Source organism: Salmo trutta, chromosome 37, assembly GCF_901001165.1.
Source record: "Salmo trutta chromosome 37, fSalTru1.1, whole genome shotgun sequence".
Taxonomy (NCBI): domain Eukaryota; kingdom Metazoa; phylum Chordata; class Actinopteri; order Salmoniformes; family Salmonidae; genus Salmo; species Salmo trutta.
Window position 1 is genome coordinate 21,473,231 of NC_042993.1, and position 20,784 is coordinate 21,494,014.

General features: G+C 45.5%; 1 protein-coding gene across 6 annotated transcripts in view; it reads right to left on the bottom strand.

The window, feature by feature from the left end:
• Positions 1–20,784, bottom strand: part of LOC115176735 (semaphorin-6D) — a 152,038-nt gene that overhangs the window by 18,998 nt on the left and 112,256 nt on the right. For all 6 annotated transcript variants that reach the window (XM_029736978.1, XM_029736979.1, XM_029736972.1 and 3 more), the window contains 13 exons: positions 13,913–13,969; positions 13,409–13,510; positions 11,223–11,313; positions 10,836–10,958; positions 10,478–10,566; positions 8,684–8,901; positions 8,239–8,370; positions 7,889–8,044; positions 6,862–7,035; positions 6,380–6,517; positions 4,244–4,321; positions 1,475–1,533; positions 1,037–1,087 (listed from right to left, as the gene is read on the bottom strand). In XM_029736978.1, the coding sequence (XP_029592838.1) occupies positions 1,037–1,087; positions 1,475–1,533; positions 4,244–4,321; positions 6,380–6,517; positions 6,862–7,035; positions 7,889–8,044; positions 8,239–8,370; positions 8,684–8,901; positions 10,478–10,566; positions 10,836–10,958; positions 11,223–11,313; positions 13,409–13,510; positions 13,913–13,969 (1,468 nt within the window). The remainder of the gene's footprint in view (positions 1–1,036; positions 1,088–1,474; positions 1,534–4,243; positions 4,322–6,379; positions 6,518–6,861; positions 7,036–7,888; positions 8,045–8,238; positions 8,371–8,683; positions 8,902–10,477; positions 10,567–10,835; positions 10,959–11,222; positions 11,314–13,408; positions 13,511–13,912; positions 13,970–20,784) is intronic.

Here is a 20,784-nt window from a genome sequence, read left to right on the forward strand (position 1 = left end):
TTCACCCAACTTATAATGGGAAGCGTGTGGAAGGCTACCTGAAACATTTGACCCAAGTTAAACAATTTAAAGGCAATGCTACCAAATACTAATTGAGTGTATGTAAACTTCTGACCCACTGGGAATGTGATGAAAGAAATAAAAGCTGAAATAAATCACTCTACTATTATTCTGACATTTCATATTCTTAAAATAAAGTGGTGATCCTAACTGACCTAAGACAGGGAATTTTTACTAGGATTAAATGTCAGGAATTGTGAAACTGAGTTTAAATGTATTTGGCTATGTAAACTTCTGACTTCAACTGTATATATTTTTTTTAACCAGCAACTACTTTTGGGGAAAACTGTGGATTCCCATTGAATTAGACTGATAAGTAAGTTTGAGAGGAGTGAGCCTGAATGAGTTTGCCAATTGTATCACTACCTACCTGACTAGTTAACTAACTAGCCGGCTAACTCAGCTAACCGAAAACCATTGAGCTACGTCAATAAGAGCAGTAAACAATTCTGCTCTCTGACAGAAAACAATCATTAAGTCATGGCCCATGGATGTCATTATCATAATTTGAAGATAATTCTGCAGTAATTGTTTATTAATGCTACGTTAGAATACATCTCAGCTGAGAGCGCTAGCAATGTGCTTTAGCGCCTGCTGCCAGCCACTGAGCTCTGTAGACACCCTGCTCTATGGGCAGGCAGTGGGGAGTAATGGAGCGTTACAGGGATGATGATTCTCCTTGATAAAGGGAAGTAGGCAGCTTGGCCACTGGCGCTGCTAGCCTATTAAACAACCATGCTGGTGCTGCTGCCACGACTAGCTTTGGACAATAGCTCCAATGTTAAAGATAGCTGTTTGTGTGAGAGGTGGTGTTCTCTGCAACAAATATTCCTGAACTACTCATGTTGCATAACAAGTTCAAAAAAGGGGAATAGAGATGTTGCTTACCAGGCTTTGTTAGCGTTAGCCTGTTTGCTAACAACCTCAGACAGTTCGACAAGCTTTAAAAATAGAGGATAAAGAAATGTCAACTGACCATATGCAGAATCAGCAAGAGTGTTTTGCTTGCGTGTGGTCGCCAGGACGTCTAGAGAAGAAAATGGAAAGCAACAGACATATTGACAGAACAGTACATTGTGTAAGTCTGAGTAGTGGTTAAATACTCAAACTGTTTTTAGTTAAATGTATAATTGACTGCTTGTTTAACGTGACCATCTGCAAGGGAAAATTGAGAGCAAAATTCCCACCTGGGTACTCTCTTCAGGTAGGAAATGACAGGCTACTTATACTTGTATTGAGTTGCTGATTCATTTCATTGTAATATCATTCCCCAAGTATGGCAATCACTTTTTCTGTATCATTTTGGACAATTAAACGCACTTGATAAGCTTCGCTTGTTATGAAAGAGCTTTTATGATGGCTCTGTGTGCCAGTAGTGGAGAGTCATTAAGAACAGATGATTGGTCCACCTTACCGTGGCAGCTATCTGGGTAGTGAGGGTAGCCGTTCTCCACATCCTGCTCAAATCCGCCCCTGAGGAAAAACAAACAGAAGAGGACAAAACGGCCTGTCAGCGTGTATGTGTCATTCCTCTTTCACCATTTAAACACAACCTTCGCTTTCATTAATTAGGTACATTATCAAGCTTTACAAAATGGTTCTGTTGATGACAAAGACTAAAAGAAATTGTGCTGCAAAAGAAAACCATTTAATTGGTTTTGTCTCTGCAAGGTCAGGCTGACTGTTTTGTTAATTCACCTGAGTCCAAATTCAAATGGATGTGTCGAGGCGCTATCATCTAGCTAGAATAATGTTTCACCACCTTAACAGTGCATCCATGATGATTCTCTAGTTCTCCACTTTTTCTCTTATACAGCAAAATAAACACTGCATTCTGGTAAGACATTTAGTACCTCTAGTATTTATTTACATTTGGTTGTGCTCCAGTGCATTGGACACTTTCTTGGACATCCTTCTTCTATGAATCAAAGGCTTGTACACATTCAGAAATCATGCATTCCCCCTGGTGAGTAATGTGATTGCGTTGATGCACAGTGGAGTGAGTGGCCCCTTAGTCAAGCAGAACATAACATCAATGGCACTGAATCTTCTACAACGCAGTATCGACTGAGCAGGCAATCAAAGAAAATAACAGATATAAATACTCATGAACATTCACACATATGCAAACACACACACACAGACTTTCCAGGCGCGGCCAAAAACAAATTACATAAATGAAAAGCAGGCCTAGATGAGTGAATACAGACCCAGTGAGCAAATCAAGAGTGAAAAAGTAAAACATGGAATTCAGAGGGGAGGAATAATAAACTCAGAGAAATAATAACTTCACTTATCTTTCTATGCTCAGCAGTTGGCCCACTGACAGCCGATAGCATTAGTTGTATTACCACAGCAGAGTGGGTTTGTTTGTGAGTGAATAGGTCGGCCTGGGAGATTTTGCGTGATTGTGTGTCCGTGTGTGTGGACCACAACTAGTAACCAGTATTACCGTATGCCTCCATTCCCTTTCTGTCTGTTCTATTCATGTATTTCTTTCTTCTGAGAGTGTGAGAGAAAGAGCCATGGAGAGAGACCTAGACTGGCCTCTTTGGCACGCCATGTCCCCAGGCGTTGACAGTGATGGGAGAGAGACAGGAAACCATGGAAACGGTTCACCTCTGGCTCAACCCCCCCCCCCCCCCCCCCCCCCCCCCCAAGCAGCCGGCAGAATTTATGCCACCTCTGGAGCGAGAGAGTAAGGGAGGAGAGAGAAGGGGGGGATATGTCCCCTGTTGCTCTCCGGTCCAGCCCCATTACAGCCTTTATGAGCTGTTGCATCTGTTGTGGAGGCATGGCCATTCTCGGGTTCTGACTATTTCACACCATATCAACTCTCTCTCTGACGTGGACAGAGCAGGCACAGCGTAATAGCTCTACTGACTGCATGTATAATATTTGCCAATCTCTTCGGTTCCACTCCATTGGCTTGCTGCATGGCACTGTCCCGCTGGTTAAAAACGTGATAAATCAAGCCTCAGTCCAATTCTGATTACCTGCCCAGCACGTACACACCGCCGCACACACACATACACACTTTTGGAATCTTCCATTAACCTCTGGCTGTGAAGCTATGGCAAATAAAATCCATGGGTGGCCAATCACAGGATATGCAATAAGTCAATCCCCAGCAGAATAATCAATTTGAAGCAGTCCATATGACTATTAGGATAGTGACAGCTGCCTTTACTGTGATGCCTGTCCACCCATCCACACTAAGTTTACAGCCCATGTTTGCAGAGGTGAATACCAACAGCAGGTGATTTAAAGCCACACTGAAAATCAGAGGAACAGTGACAGCCCAGTCCCTGAGTGTCAGGAGGTAACATAGGAGGTGAAAGTGTATTCTACTGCCTCTCCTCCTCTACCTCTCTCCTTCCCTCCCTCACTCCCTCTGTTCGGAAAGAAAGTGAGGTACACACAACATGATTGAAATCCACCCAGCTGAGCATTACTTTCGATTCCATGCTACAGTGCAGAAAGAGAAAGACAGTGGGTCAGGAGGGAGTCTCAGACAGAGGAATTGATTGGCTTTTTGTTTGCACACACACACCCTGCTTGGCGCTGACGCTGAGCCAATCGATAGCTCTAAGTGTCAAATGGCTTCCTTCCAGTTCATCAGAATGGATCAGTAAATTACATTGAGGTCATTTTGATCGATGCCTTTCAGTCCCACCCCAGAGTGACGCACGACCCCTCCAAGCGGGTATTTGGGGTTTCATTTCCGAGTGATTGCAGACGTGATGTATGTCCGCCACTTAGAAATAAACAAGATGGATGCTCGTCCTATATGTGAAATGGAGCCGACAGACCAATGTTTTGACTGTAATTTAGAGGCCGTATTCATCACGTTGACAATTTGGGCAAGTCAAACTCCAGATTAGGTATCGATTATTGAAAGCATACAAGAAAGTGGTATGCAGAGTACTATGAAGCTACTGCTACTTCATTCATTTACTGTATGTTTCATTCAAGGTGATATGGCCATTTGATGTTGATAAATTGTCAGTAAAATGTTATTTTTCTGATCGAAGACTCAACAGTAATATTTGACAAATAGTACTCAACAAAACCAGGACCAAAGAGTAGGGGCTAGGGATGGGTTTGGTACTTGGCCTCTAAACCTAATCTCTTATGATTGGCTGCGTGGTGGGGTGGTGCTTATGCAGCGTCTGTGACTTACCTGAATCCGGGCACCACCGTAGCACAGCTCCCCGTCCTCTGCCACACGCAGTAAGGGTCCCTCGAGGACAGACAGCTCCTGCGAGACAGACAGACAATCAGAGTTCGGTGTGTGAACACTATCAAAAAGTAATAGAGACCAAATACATATTTTAATGAAGACTCTTTGGTAAGGCATGACCTGAAGTGACATGTGATATCTATTCACCTATCAACACCCCCATATTCTGGAGTGTCTCATTAACATTACAGGCCACAGTCACACCAGACGAAATAAAACAGATCAGGCCAGGGTGTCATTTTACCTCACAGAAAAAACCTGCCATTTCATTTTTTTCAACTGCCGGGTGAACCTAGCTTGTAACTCTCCTATCTAGGAGCTCAGAAAGAGGCAGAGATGAATATGAGAGATGGTCAATGTAGTGTGACTGTCTGTCGGTCTGTGAGGCTGCAGACAGCAGTGTTTGGTGAAAGCCCCCTGGGTGTCTGGTAGCCTGAGGCAGTCTTGGACAGGGACTCAGTGACACAGCCCAACTAACAGGCCAGTATGTAGAAGAGATGTATGGAGCCAGAGAGGAGGACTGAGAGTTAGGTCAGTCATGCTCAACATGGTTTACAATTCAGAGGGCCGTGTAGAGTGGGAGGGTGGAGGGGTCCCCACCAGACCAGCATAGACAACATGTCAGAGTTAAAAGGTAATGACCCCTCTCTGTAGGGGAGACTTGAAGCATTCCTGCTGGCTCCTTTTCTCTGTGCCTGTCAGGACATGATGAAGACACAGGTGTTCCTCTCACCTATGGATCACTAGAGCTGTGTATATATCCATAGCTCTGTATGGAACCACTCATTAGAAACTGTCTGTCTGGAAGAAAGGTCCACCATGTCTAGTCTCTCCTCTCTCTGTGGTGTAAATTCATGATGTCTCCTCCCTACATGTGGCTTGTCAGTTTTGCTGATTTCTGTTCTTTACTGAGAATATCACCCCTGGTCTGTGGGGTTACAGCTGACCTATTCTGGGGGTTCTCATTAATCCAGCACTGTGATGCAAAACAGATGCAAATGTGACAACTTTTTGTAACTTTAGTGCTACAATAACTAAAAAGGGGGGAAATAAAAATGTTATGAACATTGTGTGGGTCAGAGGGTTGAGAATGTCACACAACTTTTGATATCTCTCTTTGCCATCTTTTTCACTAAATCTCTTTTCTTTATATATTTCATTCAATGTGTTTCTGCTGTCTGAATCATATCCATTTCTGAACCCTAATAGAAACAGCAGCGAGAGCGAGAGATAGAAAAACGGTTTTGCTTTGTGCAAGATAGAGGCTACAGTAAGGTGGAGAGATGGACCAAACCAAACAAACCTAATTTGGAGGCAGACAGATGGAGAGTGTGGAGAGGAGGATATGGGCCTGAAACCTGACCCCTGCAAAGCATGATGGGGCTTAAGGGGCCCCTAATCCCTGGTTGATGTGCACTGGGCTGTTTCAGAGGGATCCAGCGATGGAGGGGCTTTAAGCCCTCTAAAGTGAGCAGGCCCTATCCTTCTCCTTGTCGCGTTGAAACCCTGGCCGTGGGTTGGCCTGCCGCCAATCAGCTGGTTCCAATTTGTGCGTAAATGCTGTTGAGCACTTCTCTAAGGCTCGCAATGAGGGTTTAGCATGCTATGGGGGATACGCATCCCTGTTCAAATTTTTCTTGGGAGGTTGGGTAGAGGCGGGGGGAAACATTCCGCCACAACCCCAAAATAGGACACAAGATTGTCGAGTACACTAGCTCGGACAAAAACAACCCTGACTAAACAAATCAGCTCCAGCAGTCGCTCTGACTGCAAGGAAGCCCTTTTCACTGCCCTCATAACAACGTCAGCTTCTAAACTCTTGGTTATTCATATTTTGAATATAGGTCTGTTGCATACAGCATATTTACAATTTGGCATAAATGATACCACCCTGCTGCTGATTGATTGTAAGTCGCACATGTGTAACTTCACATCACCATAGTAGCACTGGGGGAAGGAAGCCTCTATAGCGGCAAACACATGAAAAACAGAATTCCATTGCATTGTATTAACACACACTTGGCAACTGTTAACAGTGCAGTACTAGCTCTATATAATAGACCGGGTATCACTCACTCCTTGCAGGAGCCGTAGTCGTTGCAGCGGCTCAGAGGTACTCGGACCACACAGCTGGAGAAGGCCACGAACAGAGCGTGATGTTCCCTGTCCAGCTCCAATCCCAGAACCCGTCTGTCCTCTCCGCGGACGTTACATCTAGGAAAGAGGAAACAACAAACACGACTCATTATTTCCGAAATTTATGCTGATGGATGGTGACAACAACAACATCCTGGGAGACTATGCAAATGAGAGAGGAGTTGAAAAGCTGTTCAGGACACATACTAACAGCTCCACAACACATATCTCCGTCTTATTACAGCGGAGTCGGCTTGAAAGCATCACATACAATAACCATCCTCTTACAGTGGTCAAAAAACGAGGGACTTTTGTTTGTTGCTGAACCAATAAAAGTGAATGTTATGAGAGGAGTGCACTGTATTATAAAACAAATAGTTTGTATCATATATCTGAAAGAGAATGGAGAAAGGGAGGCTGACTTGGTGGGGTTGTAGACATCGATGTCCTCCAGTAGCTGTGTGCTGAAGGAGGCGTTGAGATGGGTGCTGGCCAGGATCTTTAGTACCCTGCCGTCCTCGCTCCCCAGGAACAGCACCGTGTGGTTCTTATAGGGCCCAGCTGACGTATCCACTGCTAGCTGGGTCAACTTGAACCTGGGTGGACACAACAACAGGGTTGTGGTTCGGGGTTAACATGACGATACCTCCGAAGAGACTAAGCATCTGCAATTAAAGATGTGAATTACTGTCAGAGTGTGTCCACGGACTGCAACGTCACACCACTGTGTAAGATTATGCAGGACACTATTGTAGGTAAAACCATTGTACAGCTGCTCTCAACTTTCCTTCAGTCCCACACAAGTTGACGACATGTTTACTCAGAACATCCCACTGACTAGCACTACGCTAGCTAAATGACTCAACAAAGTGACGCATTCATCGTTGAAGTTCCGTTGTTCAACTCGTCTTGGGAGAGTTCTGAAGCAGATGTGACGTTTGGAGGCAGATGTGAGACAGACAGCGTGCCCTCCCTCCGCTGTGTGAAGACGCCTGGTTGTCTGTCAGACTGGCTCGGCTTCACCATGTAAGTCACGGCAGGGGATCGAGCTAGGGGGCTGTCTGACAGCCCTCTGACACCCACTCTACATTCAGCACTGCTACATGGCTGGGCTTCTAATGAGCCACTGGAGCTATTTCCTGTGTTAGTCTGGTAGACCACATCCGGATGTTGTCTTTAATTGATGCGCTTTTCAGCTTTTCACAGACCCCCTTCTGGTTGGATCTATAATTTGGGGAGGCCCTATCCTGCTTGTGTCGATCTTTGATGTGGTGTTTTGGAAGACCCCATCCTGACTGCGTCTAACTTTTATATTTAAAGGGCTTTTCATGTTGATACAAGGCACCAACTGTTATCTATTTCACCAAGGAGATCGATTAAATAGTTTTCTACCCATCAATTTTCCCTTTTATCTTTTCATCCCTCCATCCACCCTGCTGCTGTAGCTACCTGCTGGTTGTGCGTGTGAAGTAGGGCCGGTGGTTGACGGAGGGAACCGCCTCATCCATCAGGGGGTGGTTCTTGATGAAGGTCAGGGTGTCGTCGGGGAAGGTCGTGGACGACTTGTAGGCAGCGGCAGAGCCATCGCCGGCACAGCAGCCTGGTCTGTGAGACAGAGAGGAGGAGAAGAAGCTAGTCAGTGGAGTTTCAAAGTCAGTGGGCTAGATTTACTAAGCATTCACGCTGAGGGAATATGATATTGTAGATGCAAACTTTTGTTGACAGTCTTTACACTGGAATAAAGTAAATATGTCTGGACTGAGGCTGTCAAAGTTCCCACTCATATGTGTTGGTCTTACCTGGGTTTGGGTACCTGCTCCTCAAGCACGGGCGTCCAGGTTGACTCACTGTTCCTCTGCTCCTTGAACTTCCCATTGAAGGCCTTCTCAATGTCGTCCATGTAGAATGCACATACTGCCGAGCCTGTGATACTGATGAGGAAAACAACAGAGACGGTCATGGGAAAGGCCCATATTAACCCAGGTTATAATGGATTGTATAGCTATAAAAGCATTCAAGACTGCTGCCCAGGGTTGTATAGGACATTAAACAACAATCTTATAAAATAGGCTTTTAAAAATATACAATATCAAGGGGTATGATATTGCAAATGTGAACATAATTTTTTTCTTTATATTTTCTAGAAGAGGTGGTACAGTAAAACCTCATTATACTCATTGTATGAGTATGTACTGTATATCTGTATGGCCGTCTGTAATGTTGCCGCTTGGTACTGTGACTGACCTGTTGGCCTGTGTAGTGAAGACCCCCAGCACGGCTGGTCTGTGATTGATCTGCAGCACGTTGGTCAGCGACTGCAGAACGTCAAAGTAGAAGAAGGAATCGCCCGGCACCGAGCAGTTGAGCCGCGTTTTGAGGAACGACGTCCAGTAACGCTCTAGAACTCTGGGAGAACCTCCGTTGTCGTTCTTACATACACGAGCCACTCTGGAAAACACAACCTGAGGGGGAAAGACAGAATGGAGAAAGGTTAGATTTTATAGGATTTTCCAACAAATTTTCATTCCTTTTGTGTTCATTCAGTAACAGAACATAGTGACAGGACATTACACTGTTTCACATGACATTACATTGCAGCCTATTCAATACATCATTATTGTCCATATGTTACAGTGAACAACAGAAGTTTTGTCTTCTTAACCCCCCCCCCCCCAGACAGCAGAGGTTCTCCCAGGGTTCTACAGTGTTACTGGACATTGTTCCTCAAAATAAAATTGATTGGACATGACTTGGAAAGGCAAACGCCTGTCTATATAAGGTCCACAGTTGACAGTGGATGTCAGGGCAAAAACCAAGCCATGAGGTCGAAGGAATTGTCCGTAGAGCGCCGAGACAGGATTGTGTCTAGGCACAGATCTGGTGACGGGTACCAAAACCTTTCTGCAGTATTGAAGGTCAAGAAGACAGTGAGCAATCGGGGAGAAGGGCCTTGGTCAGGGAGGTGACCAAGAACCCGATGGTCACTCTGACAGAGCTCCAGAGTTCCTCTGTAGAGATCTCTGTAGCACTCCATCAATCAGGCCTTTCTGGTAGAGTGGCCAGACAGAAGCCACTCCTTAGGAAAAGGCACATGATATCCCATCAGACCGATTCTCTGGTCTGATGAAACCAAGATTGAACTCCTTGGCCTGAATGCCAAGCGTCACGTCTGGAGGAAACCTGGCACCGCTCATCACCTGGCCAATACCATCCCTACGGTGAAGCATGGTGGAGGCAGCATCATGGTGTGGAGATGTTTTTCAGCGGCAGGGACTGGGAGACTAGTCAGGATCGAGAGAAAGATGAACGGAGCAAAGTACATCTCTGGAGAGACCTGAAAATAGCTGTGCAGCAATGCTCCCTATCCAACCTGACAGAGTTTGAGAGAATCTGCAGAGAAGAATGGGAGAAACCCCCCAAATACAGGTGTGCCAAGCTTGTAGCGTCATACCCAAGAAGAGTCAAGGCTGTAATCACTGCTAAGGTGCTTCAACAAAGTACTGAGTAAAGGGTCTGAATATTTATGTAAATAAGGTATTTCATTTTTATTGTATTTTTTATACATGATCAAAAATATTTAAAAAAACTGTTTTTGCTTCGTCATTATGGCGTATTGTGTGTAGATTATTTTTTACTGGTACAGGGTGATCTTCAGATGAGTCTTGAGGCTTGTCGGCGTCCTGGAGCAAAACAACGGACATGTACGTATTTGTGAGAAACTCACCTTTCCACAGAGTGGTCATATTAGTGTGTAAACTATGTGATTTTGATGGGGATTAAAAAAAAAAAAAATGCTAATTAGATTTTCATGGGGCTGCAGAAATCGAATCTAGGGGGTAAAGGGTCTTGCTCAAGGGCCCAACGGTAGGGGAATGTCTTGAGGATGAGAACCCAGCAGCCCTCTAGTTGCCAGATCAATTCTACCCTTTTTTCCAGCGCCCGTCCTGGGAATCGAATCGGCCACCTTTCGGCTACAGGTCATTAGCCGCTGGGCTACCTACCACCCCCTTCTGTAGTATTGAACTACAACTCTCTTACCTTGCCAAGTGTGGTGTACTCCACAGCAATCTCACTGAAGAAGAAGTACACGTAGTTCCCATACTCAATGGCATGGAGGAAATGAGGCTCTGAGGAGACAAAGGGAGAAATATGAAACAGTAACACTGACTGTACTACTTGGTATTCACAACAGTTAAGCATTAGGCAGTCAGTGTTTCGGTAGAAAGCATCACTCATGTGGGTACCACACTTTGATTTAGAATGAAATACTGCTCTAATATGTAATGTACTGCATACAAATAGATAATGATATTTGAGGAAGATTTTGAGGAAGATTCTAAAGGTAAATTCACAAGTTGGTTCAAATTAAGACCTAAGGCCAAGGCCAGGGGCTCACCTCGTAGCCATTTGGAGTCGTACTTCACGGTACGAAGCACCGGGCTGCTCTCTCCCAGACTACGGTAAATTACTGCATCACTCGCCAGGAAGTCTGTCATGGTGGCCGAGTAGAAATCCCCACCTGAGAGGAACAAAATTACTAATTTAAGAAAGGTTTGCTTTTTTCAAATGAACACAATTGCAATGAAGACTAGAAACCCATGCCTCCCAATGTGTATTTTTATTTCATGGCTACACTTGATGTAGGGGCTGTGCTGCTCTCAATAACACTGTGTGAACTATGTCTAAATGTCACTGGCAAATTGGCAAGATTGAGGGCAGGTTTAGTGATCAAGTTGCTGCCCCCAGCTGACATGTCTCTCTGTCTCTGTCCAGAGCAACTCACCAGCGAAGAGGCCGACGTTGGATTGGCGAGACTCAAAGGGACAGCGGGCCTGACCCACCACCTCCTCACCATCCTGTTCCAGTGTAGACATCTGAGAGGGAAGAAAGAGAAGAGGGTATTTCATAAAGCTATTAATAGGAGTGTAACTAAAACAAAATAACTCCAAGGAGCTTATATTGAAAAACCTCAACTAAAATAACTAGGTCAGTGTTTGCAGTTGTTAAGTTTACTGTTTTCCCCTTACTGAAAAATCGATTTCAGTCCAAACTTGAGTATTGTTCTGTTTTATATCAGGTTAGCTTTACTGCTAACTGCCAAGTTATAAAGTCGACTCCTTAAAGTCATGGACAGAATGTGCCTCTAGTCAATCCTGATGAATAAATAGGAACACCTGTCATAAAGATACCTTTTATTTAGTATGTTTTACACTGCATTGTAACAACAGTGAAGTCAAAAGGTCAGGAGTAACACTCCTGTCAGCCTGTGCTATGGCTGCTACTCTGGTGGCACTGTGAGGAGACAGTATCTCCTAACCACAGATCTTCAGCAGCTATTCCTGCCCCACAGTTAACAAGGTCGTAAACCTCGGCTCAGACAATGTGTGTGAATCCCGCTGTGGTGGGGGGGAGGGGGGGCAGAATGCGACCCGGAGGAGAGGTCATTCTCGGCAGCTCCAGCACACTCCAGCAAACAGCTACCTTCACAAACACACAGTGACAGCTGTCAACATGTGTGTTTATATTTAATGCTGTGTCACTGCTCAGTGTTCCCTGTGGGTACACTCTCTAAGTGAGAAATCCACCAATGTTACTGTGGCAGTTACATCTCTGATCTGTCTGCTAAACCATGGTTCTGGGGCTTCAGTACTACAGTACAGTGTGATTTAGACTAGAGGATACAGGTTTTCACTTCCTGGTCTAGCTACCATCTGGTCATACAACCCCTGTCTTTGATCCAGCTGGCTCATTGGGCAGTGTTTTGTGGTGATCAATTTACATGGAAAATGCACTCTGTGCAAAATAAAACATCTTCCACCCGTCCACACCCACAATCCAATCCCCTTCACCCTAACACACCCTCTCCTGACCCCACTGCCCTCCTCAGTCTTTCCAAGGAATGTTGCAGACAGATTGCATGATATGATTTACACTTCAGCACACTATTCCCAGTTCTCCGGGTAGTCATCGCTCCCGGTTTTTCCCGAGCCGGGAGGGAGCGGGACAGGGAGAGGAATTCGTTCTGGATAAAGTGTAAATCAACGTCTTCCATTGGGAGTCTATGGCGGAAAAGGTAAAGCCTCTGCAGTGGTCTGTATGGATTTAGCCAGCTCCCCATTGGACTTCTCACACTGTAGACGTTACATCCCCTCTTCCAAAAAACACACTGTGAATCATTGCCCAGAACCGTGATGTCATCTCAGCTCAACCAGACTTCTTTTGTATTGGTAGACATCCTGAGGAGTATGAGTCTATCTATGCACCGTTGTCACGATTAACGTATCGCTATTTTCCTATTGTATGTTTCCATTTAGCCGACATCTCTCTCTGGCACACTTTGGGTTGTTAATCATTTGAGCAGTCAGATAGCCATAGAGAGTAGGTGGCGTGAGTTCCTTTATGGAACTAAAGTAGTGGCTCCCCTGGGATTCTGACTCTAGTTTTCAGGCATGTTTTCTCTCTCTCTCTCCCCCCACTCTCTCCCCCCCACCCACTCTGTCCCTCAGTGGATGACAGGATCTCAAATCATCTGCGGTTGCAGTTTATTCCTCAGATGTGTGAATAAAGACTGTTATTATCATCCTGGATCTGTGTTCAGTCAACAGACCGTTGCCAACCTCGGGTTGAGTCAACATGTTTCTCCATCAACATCCAGGATAGCAGCACTCCTTTGAAGTGGTTCTGCAATCTGGAGCGCTATAGGGGCCTATCTGTGCACGACAATGTCGACTTGATGATTTTATACTGTAGATAAAGAGGGGACACTTTTTTCTCACAAAAAGTTAGAAAGTCAGGATGTCAACACCTGTAGGCATATGCTCTGACTGCAACGCCCTTAGCCACTAAACCTCCCCATGCGAACATTTTTTTTAACTAAGTTTATTTACCCCAGCTGTTATGTTTCAGAACAGTGCTTGGTATGGAGCTGGGGGCTTTAGATAGAAAGGTTACTGAGGTGTAGTGTCCTACCTTGTAGTTGCGGCAGGTGGGGTTAAAGGCGTTGGTCCCGCAGGCAAATAGCGTCTCATCGTTGCGTGGAACCAGAACTTTGATGTAGTTGTAGCATTCATCCTGTCAAAGGGAAAGAGCTGGGTTTCAGGGGACGGCAATGTGACTACTGGCTGCTGGTGTTATCACCCCACCTGCAGTGTCATTGCACAGCTTATTATGCACTGAATGGCATTTTGCTAAGGGCGCACACACGCACACACACATACACACAACCTCCCTCTCAGTCATACTTCTGTTCCTATTCTTGTCATTACCATAATCCCTGTGCTGATCTCTATGGTTTCACTAGAGCTCTGGGAGGCTGACGCTGCTTGTGCCAGAGACTGGTTCTGGAAGTACAGATACCTGTGGTGCTGATTTTGATAAGCAATCTATGCTATTGTTAGTGCTACCCTCCCACATCGCAGACCAGACAGTGGGAAAGCAAGAAACAGAGAGAAAGAAAGGGAGAGAGATACTCACGCTGTTCTTCCCCCTCACTGTGCATTTATCCACGTCCTTTGTCTTCCAAGTCAATTTCTGCAACACACAGACAGACAACCAACTGTCAGAGCAAGAAAGAGACCCTTTTTTCACCCAGCCATTCAAATGCTATTAGGAGACAGCTATAATGAAAATCTCATCAAGTTCAACTAAGCTTCTGACAAACAAACAAACGGACAAACATCTGAAACACATGAGGAGCTGTGTCTAACCTTGTCAGCATGCAACTAAAAACTATTGTTCCTCTACAATCCATCTCCCATACAATCCATCACAACCCACCTGTACTTCTTAACAACAAGACATCTCTACGGATAATTAGACCAACAAGAAGATCAAGGAATACGAAAGGAATCTGCAATGCATTCCTATGGGAAGTAGACTGCCCTGATACTAGCTATCTATGGTCCTCCTGGAAATCTTTATCTCCTAGCATTGGCCCCCCAGTGGGCCTCCGCTAGTGGAGTGAATAGGAAGAGATCCATCAACTTGTTAACAAGGTCGCCTGGTTGAAGGTGGTTTAATGCACTGCCCACCAGTGGAGATCCACTGTTCCACTGCCGACTGACTGGGAGGGTGATTTGCTGACCCCGCTGTCCTCTCTGCAGGAGCTCCAAACTCATCAACACCATGGGGCATGCTGGGAAATAAGATTTATCCAGAGACTAAGGTGAAATCCCTCTTTTGGCTCTAGACTCAACTGCTACCCTTCTGGGCCTTAAAGTGGAGTGAAATGTTTCCCCCAAGGCGCTTCTCACTTCCCTATTGAAGATCCAATATGATAGGATAAATAGGATAGACGTCAGCAATATGCTAATAGTTCCCCTTAGCACTCTGGCAGAGTGAGGTGGAGTTAGCTATTTATTGCTTTTACCCATCCAGGCCTTTGATATACAGTATCTCTGAGTGGGGGATCATGGTGGGCCTGGTGAGGAGACGGGATTAGAACTGGGCCATAGAAAAGGAATAGATCCATGATGAAGCAGACTGTGGGTTTTTGATTATGACTCAGGTGCACACTAATGAGCTCACTGAGACAGATAAGAAGCATGGGAAGGTGAGAAAGCCACGTTGGTATTATGGCTACTAGCCCTGGCCCGCTAGCTTTTCTGAACGCTGTGTCCCCTGCTCGCCTAGCATAGCAGTGACTACCGAAAGCCACCGTGACTCACCTATTGCTGCTCTTTTGACCCTATGATAATTTACATTTACATTTTAGTCATTTAGCAGACGCTCTTATCCAGAGCGACTTAAAGTAGTGAATGCATACATTTCATTTCATGCATTTAAAAAAATAATAATTTGTACTGGCCCCCCGTGGGGATCGAACCCACAACCCTGGCGTTGCACACACCATGCTGGCGTTGCAAACACCATGCTCTACCAACTGATCACTCGGCTACACAGCTGATGCCCCTAATTTTATTTACCTGTCGGCCCCAGCCTCAAACTCAGGTCCTGTATGTACCTAACTGACCCGCTCTGCCCATTCATCGCCATTTACCCGTTGTTGTCTTAGGTCTCCTGATCAACACCTGTGATTGCTTTATGCCTCTCTCTACTGTCAATATTTTTATTTATTTCACCTTTATTTAACCGGGTTGGCTAGTTGAGAGCAAGTTCTCATTTGCAACTGTGACCTGGCATATGCCTTGACTAAGGCTGTCTTGGCTAGTTCTTATTGTTTTATTTCACTGTAGAGCCCTCAGTCCCACTCACCTTGCCTTAGATAGCTCTTTTGTCCCACCCCACACACATGCGGCGACCTCACCTGGCTTAAATGGTGCCTCCAGAGACGAAGCCTTTCTCATCATCACTCAACGCCTAGGATTACCTCCACTGTACTCACATCCTACCACCATTGTCTGTACATGCCCTGAATCTATTCTACCACGCCCAGAAATCTGCTCCTTTTATTCTCTGTCCTCAACGCACTAGACGACCAGTTCTTATAGCCTTTAGCCGTACCCTTATCCTACTCCTCCTAAGTTCCTCTGGTGATGTAGAGGTTAACCCAGACCCTGTAGTCCCCAATTCCACTCCTATTCCCCAGGCACTATCATTTGTTGACTTCTGTAACCGTAAAAGCCTGGGTTTCATGCATGTTAACATCAGAAGCCTCCTCCCTAAGTGTGTTTTATTCACTGCTTTAGCACACTCCACCAACCCCAATGTCCTAGCCGTGTCTGAATCCTGGCTTAGGAAGGCCACCAAAAATTCCAACATTTCCATCCCCAACTACAACATTTTCCGCCAAGATGGAACTGCCAAAGGGGGTGGAGTTGCAATCTACCGCAGAGATGGTCTGTAGAGTTCGGTCATGCTATCCAGGTCTGTACCCAAACAGTTTGAGCTTCTACTTTTAAAAATCCACCTTTTCAGAAATAAGTCTCTCACTGTTGCCGCTTGTTATAGACCCCCCCTCAGCCCCCAGCTATGCCCTGGACACCATATGTGAATTAATTGCCCCCAATTTATCTTCAGAGTTTGTACTGTTAGGTAACCTAAACTGGGATATGCTTAACACCCGGGCCGTCCTACAATCTAAGCTAGATGCCCTCAATCTCACACAAATTATCAATGAACCTTCCAGGTACAACCCTAAATCTGTAAACACGGACACCCTCATAGATATCATCATGGCCAACTTGCCTTCTAAATACACCTCTGCCGTCTTCAACCAGGATCTCAGCAATCACTGCCTCATTGCCTGCGTCCGTAATGGGTCCGCGGTCAAACGACCACCCCTCATCACTGTCAAATGCTCCCTAAAACACTTCAGCAAGCAGACCTTTCTAATCGACCTGGCCCGGATATCCTGGTAGGATATTGACCTCATTCCGTCAGTAGAGGATACCTGGTTATTCTTTAAAAGTGCTTTCCTCACCATCTTAAATAAGCATGACCCATTAAACATTTTTTGAACTAGGAACAGATATAGCCCCTGGTTCACTCCAGACCTGACTGCCCTTGACCAGCCCAAAAACGTCAGGTGGCGTACTGCATTAGCACTGAATAGTCCCCGCGATATGAAACTTTTCAGGGAAGTTAGGAACCAATATACACAGGCAGTCAGGAAAGCAAAGGCTAGCTTTTTCAAAAAGAAATTTGTATCCTGTAGCACAAACTCCAAAAAATTCTGGGACACTGTAAAGTCCATGGAGAATAAGAACACCTCCTCCCAGCTGCCCACTGCTCTGAGGCTAGGAAATACTGTCACCGCCGATAAATCTACAATAATCGATAATTTCAATAAGCATCTTTCTACTGCTGGCCATGCTTTCCACCTGGCTACCCCTACCCCGGTTAACCTCTTATGGTTCCCTTCACGCGCCAATCCCTTTAGCAGGATCGATTTGACAACATCCAGTGAAATGGCAGCGTGCCAAATTCAAACTACAGGAAAATCAATATTGAACATTCACGAAAATATATGTGTAATACATCAAAATAAAGCTTAACCTATTGTTAATCCAGCCGCTGTGTCCGATTTCAAAAAGGCTTTACGGCGAAAGCTGAGGACAGCGCCCCGCATACAAACACATGAAAATAATTTTCCAACCAGGCAGGTGCGACACAAAAGTCAGAAATAAGTCAGAAATAGCCATATAATAAATGCCTTACCTTTGAATATCTTCTTTTTGCAATCCCAAATGTCTGATTGACACAATGAATGGTCGTTTTGTTCGATAAATTCCTTCTTTATATCCCCAAAATGTCCATTTATTTGGCGCGTTTGATTCAGAAATACATCGTTTCCAACTCGCCCAACATGAATCAAATCAAAGTTTATTTGTCACGTGCGCCAAATACAACAGGTGTAGACCTTACAGTGAAATGCTTACTACAGGAAAAAAGGTGTGTGTGTGTGTGTGTGGTGTAGGTAAGTAAAGAAATAAAACAACAGTAAAAAAACAATTGAAAATAAGAGTAGCAAGGCTATATACAGACACTGGTTAGTCAGGCTTATTGAGGTAGTATGTACATGTAGGTATGGTTAAAGTGACTATGCATATATGATGAAAAGAGAGTAGCAGTAGCGTAAAAAGAGGGGTTGGCGGGTGGTGGGACACAATACAGATAGCCCGGTTAGCCAATGTGCGGGAGCACTGGTTGGTCGGGCCAATTGAGGTAGTATGTACATGAATGTATAGTTAAAGTGACTATGCATATAAGATAAACAGAGATTAGCAGCAGCGTAAAAAAGGGGTTGGGGGAGGGGTCACAAAGCAAATAGTCCGGGTAACCATTTGGTTACCTGTTCAGGAGTCTTATGGTTTGGGGGTAAAAACTGTTGAGAAGCTTTTTTGTCCTAGACTTGACACTCCGGTACCGCTTGCCATGCGGTAGTAGATAGAACAGTCTATGACTGGGGTGTTTGACAATTTTTAGGGCCTTCCTCTGACACCGCCTGGTGTAGAGGTCCTGGATGGCAGGCAGCTTTGCCCCAGTGATGTACTGGGCCGTACGCACTACCCTCTGAAGTGCCTTGCGGTCGGAGGCCGAGCAATTGCCGTACCAGGCAGTGATGCAACCGGTCAGGATGCTCTCGATGTTGCAGCTGTAGAACCTTTTGAGGATCTCAGGACACATGCCAAATCTTTCTAGTTTCCTGAGGGGGAATAGGCTTTGTCGTCCCCTCTTCATGACTGTCTTGGTGTGTTTGGACCATTCTAGTTTGTTGTTGATGTGGACACCAAGGAATTTGAACCTGCTCCAACCTGCTCCACTACAGCCAAGTCGATGAGAATGGGGATGTGCTCGGTGCCTGGCCATGCAGACTTGGGTGAACAGGGAGTACAGGAGGGGACCTAGCACGCACCCCTGGGGAGCTCCAGTGTTGAGGATCAGCGTGGCAGATGTGTTGCTACCTACCCTCACCACCTGGGGGCGGCCCGTCAGGAAGTCCAGGATCCAGTTGCAGAGGGAGGTGTTTAGCTTTGATGAGCTTTGAGGGTACTACGGTGTTGAACGCTGAGCTGTAGTCAATGAATAGCATTCTCACATAGGTGTTCCTTTTGTCCAGGTGGGAAAGGGCAGTGTGGAGTGCAATATAGATTGCATCATCTGTGGATCTGTTTGGGCGGTATGCAAATTAGAGTGGGTCTAGGGTTTCTGGGATAATGGTGTTGATGTGAGCCATTACCAGCCTTTCAAAGCACTTCATGGCTACGGACGTGAGTGCTACGGGTCTGTAGTCATTTAGGCAATGTTGGTATTACAGACTCAATCAGGGACATGTTGAAAATGTCAGTGAAGACACCTGCCAGTTGGTCAGCACATGCCCGGAGCGCACGTCCTGGTAATCCGTCTGGCGCTGCAGTCTTGTGTATGTTGACCTGTTTAAAGGTCTTACTCACGTTGGCTACGGAGAGCGTGATCACACAGTCGTCCGGAACAGCTGATACATGTTTACATTTACATTTTAGTCATTTAGCAGACGCTCTTATCCAGAGCGACTTACAGTAGTGAATGCATACATTTCATAAACATTATTTTTTCCCCCCCCCGTACTGGTCCCCCGTGGGAATCGAACTGAGCCTCAGTTTTGCTTGCCTCGAAGCGAGCATAGAAGTGATTTAGCTCGTCTGGTAGGCTTGTGTCACTGGGCAGCTCGCGGCTGTGCTTCCCTTTGTAGTCTGTAATAGTTTGCAAGCCCTGCCGACAAGTGTCGGAGCCGGTGTAGTAGGATTTAATCTTAGCCCTGTATTGACGCTTTGCCTGTTTGATGGTTCGTCGCAGGGCATAGCGGGATTTCTTGTAAGCTTCCGGGTTAGAGTCCCGCACCTTAAAAGCGGCAGCTCTACCCTTTAGCTCAGTGCGAATGTTGCCTATAATCCATGGCTTCAGGTTGGGGTATGTACGTACAGTCACTGTGGGGACGACATCCTCAATGCACTTATTGATAAAGCCAGTGACTGATGTGGTGTATTCCTCAATGTCATCGGAAGAATCCCGGAACATGTTCCAGTCTGTGATAGCAAAACAGTCCTGTAGTTTAGCATCTGCTTCATCTGACCACTTTTTTATAGACCGAGTCACTGGTGCTTCCTGCTTTAATTTTTGCTTGTAAGCAGGAATCGGGAGGATAGAGTTGTGGTCGGATTTACCAAATGGAGGGCGAGCGAGAGCTTTGTACACGTCTCTGGGTGTGGATTATAGTTGATTTAGATTTTTTTCCCCTCTGGTTGCACATTTAACATGTTGATTTAAGTTTCCCTGAATTAAAGTCTCCGGCCACTAGGAGAGACGCCCTTGGGTGAGTGGTTTCCTGTTTGCTTATTTCCTTATGCAGCTGACTGAGTGTGGTCTTAATGCCAGCATCTGTTTGTGGTGGTAAATAAACAGCCACGAAAAGTATAGCTGAGAACTCTCCAGGCAAGTAGTGTGGCCTACAATTTATCACAATATACTCTACTTCAGGCGAGCAAAATCTAGAGACTTCCTTAGATTTCGTGTTTACAAATATGCACAGACCGCCCCCCCCTCGTCTTACCGGAGTGTGCTGTTCTATCCTGCCGGTGCAGCGTATATCCCGTTAGCTGAATATCCATGTCGTCATTCAGCCACGATTCCGTGAAACATAGGATATTACAGTTTTTGATGTCCCGTTGGTAGGATATTCGTGATCGTACCTCGTCTAGTTTATTGTCCAATGATTGCACGTTGGCGAGTAATATTGACGGTAACGGCAGCTTTCCTACTCGCCTTCTGCGGGTTCGGATGAGGCATCCGGCTCTTCGTCCTCTGCGTCGCTTCCTCTTGCGAATAATTGGGATATCTGCCCTGTGGGGTGTTTGGAGAATATTGTGAGTCCTGCTTGTTGTTGAAAAAAATATATTTGTCTAATC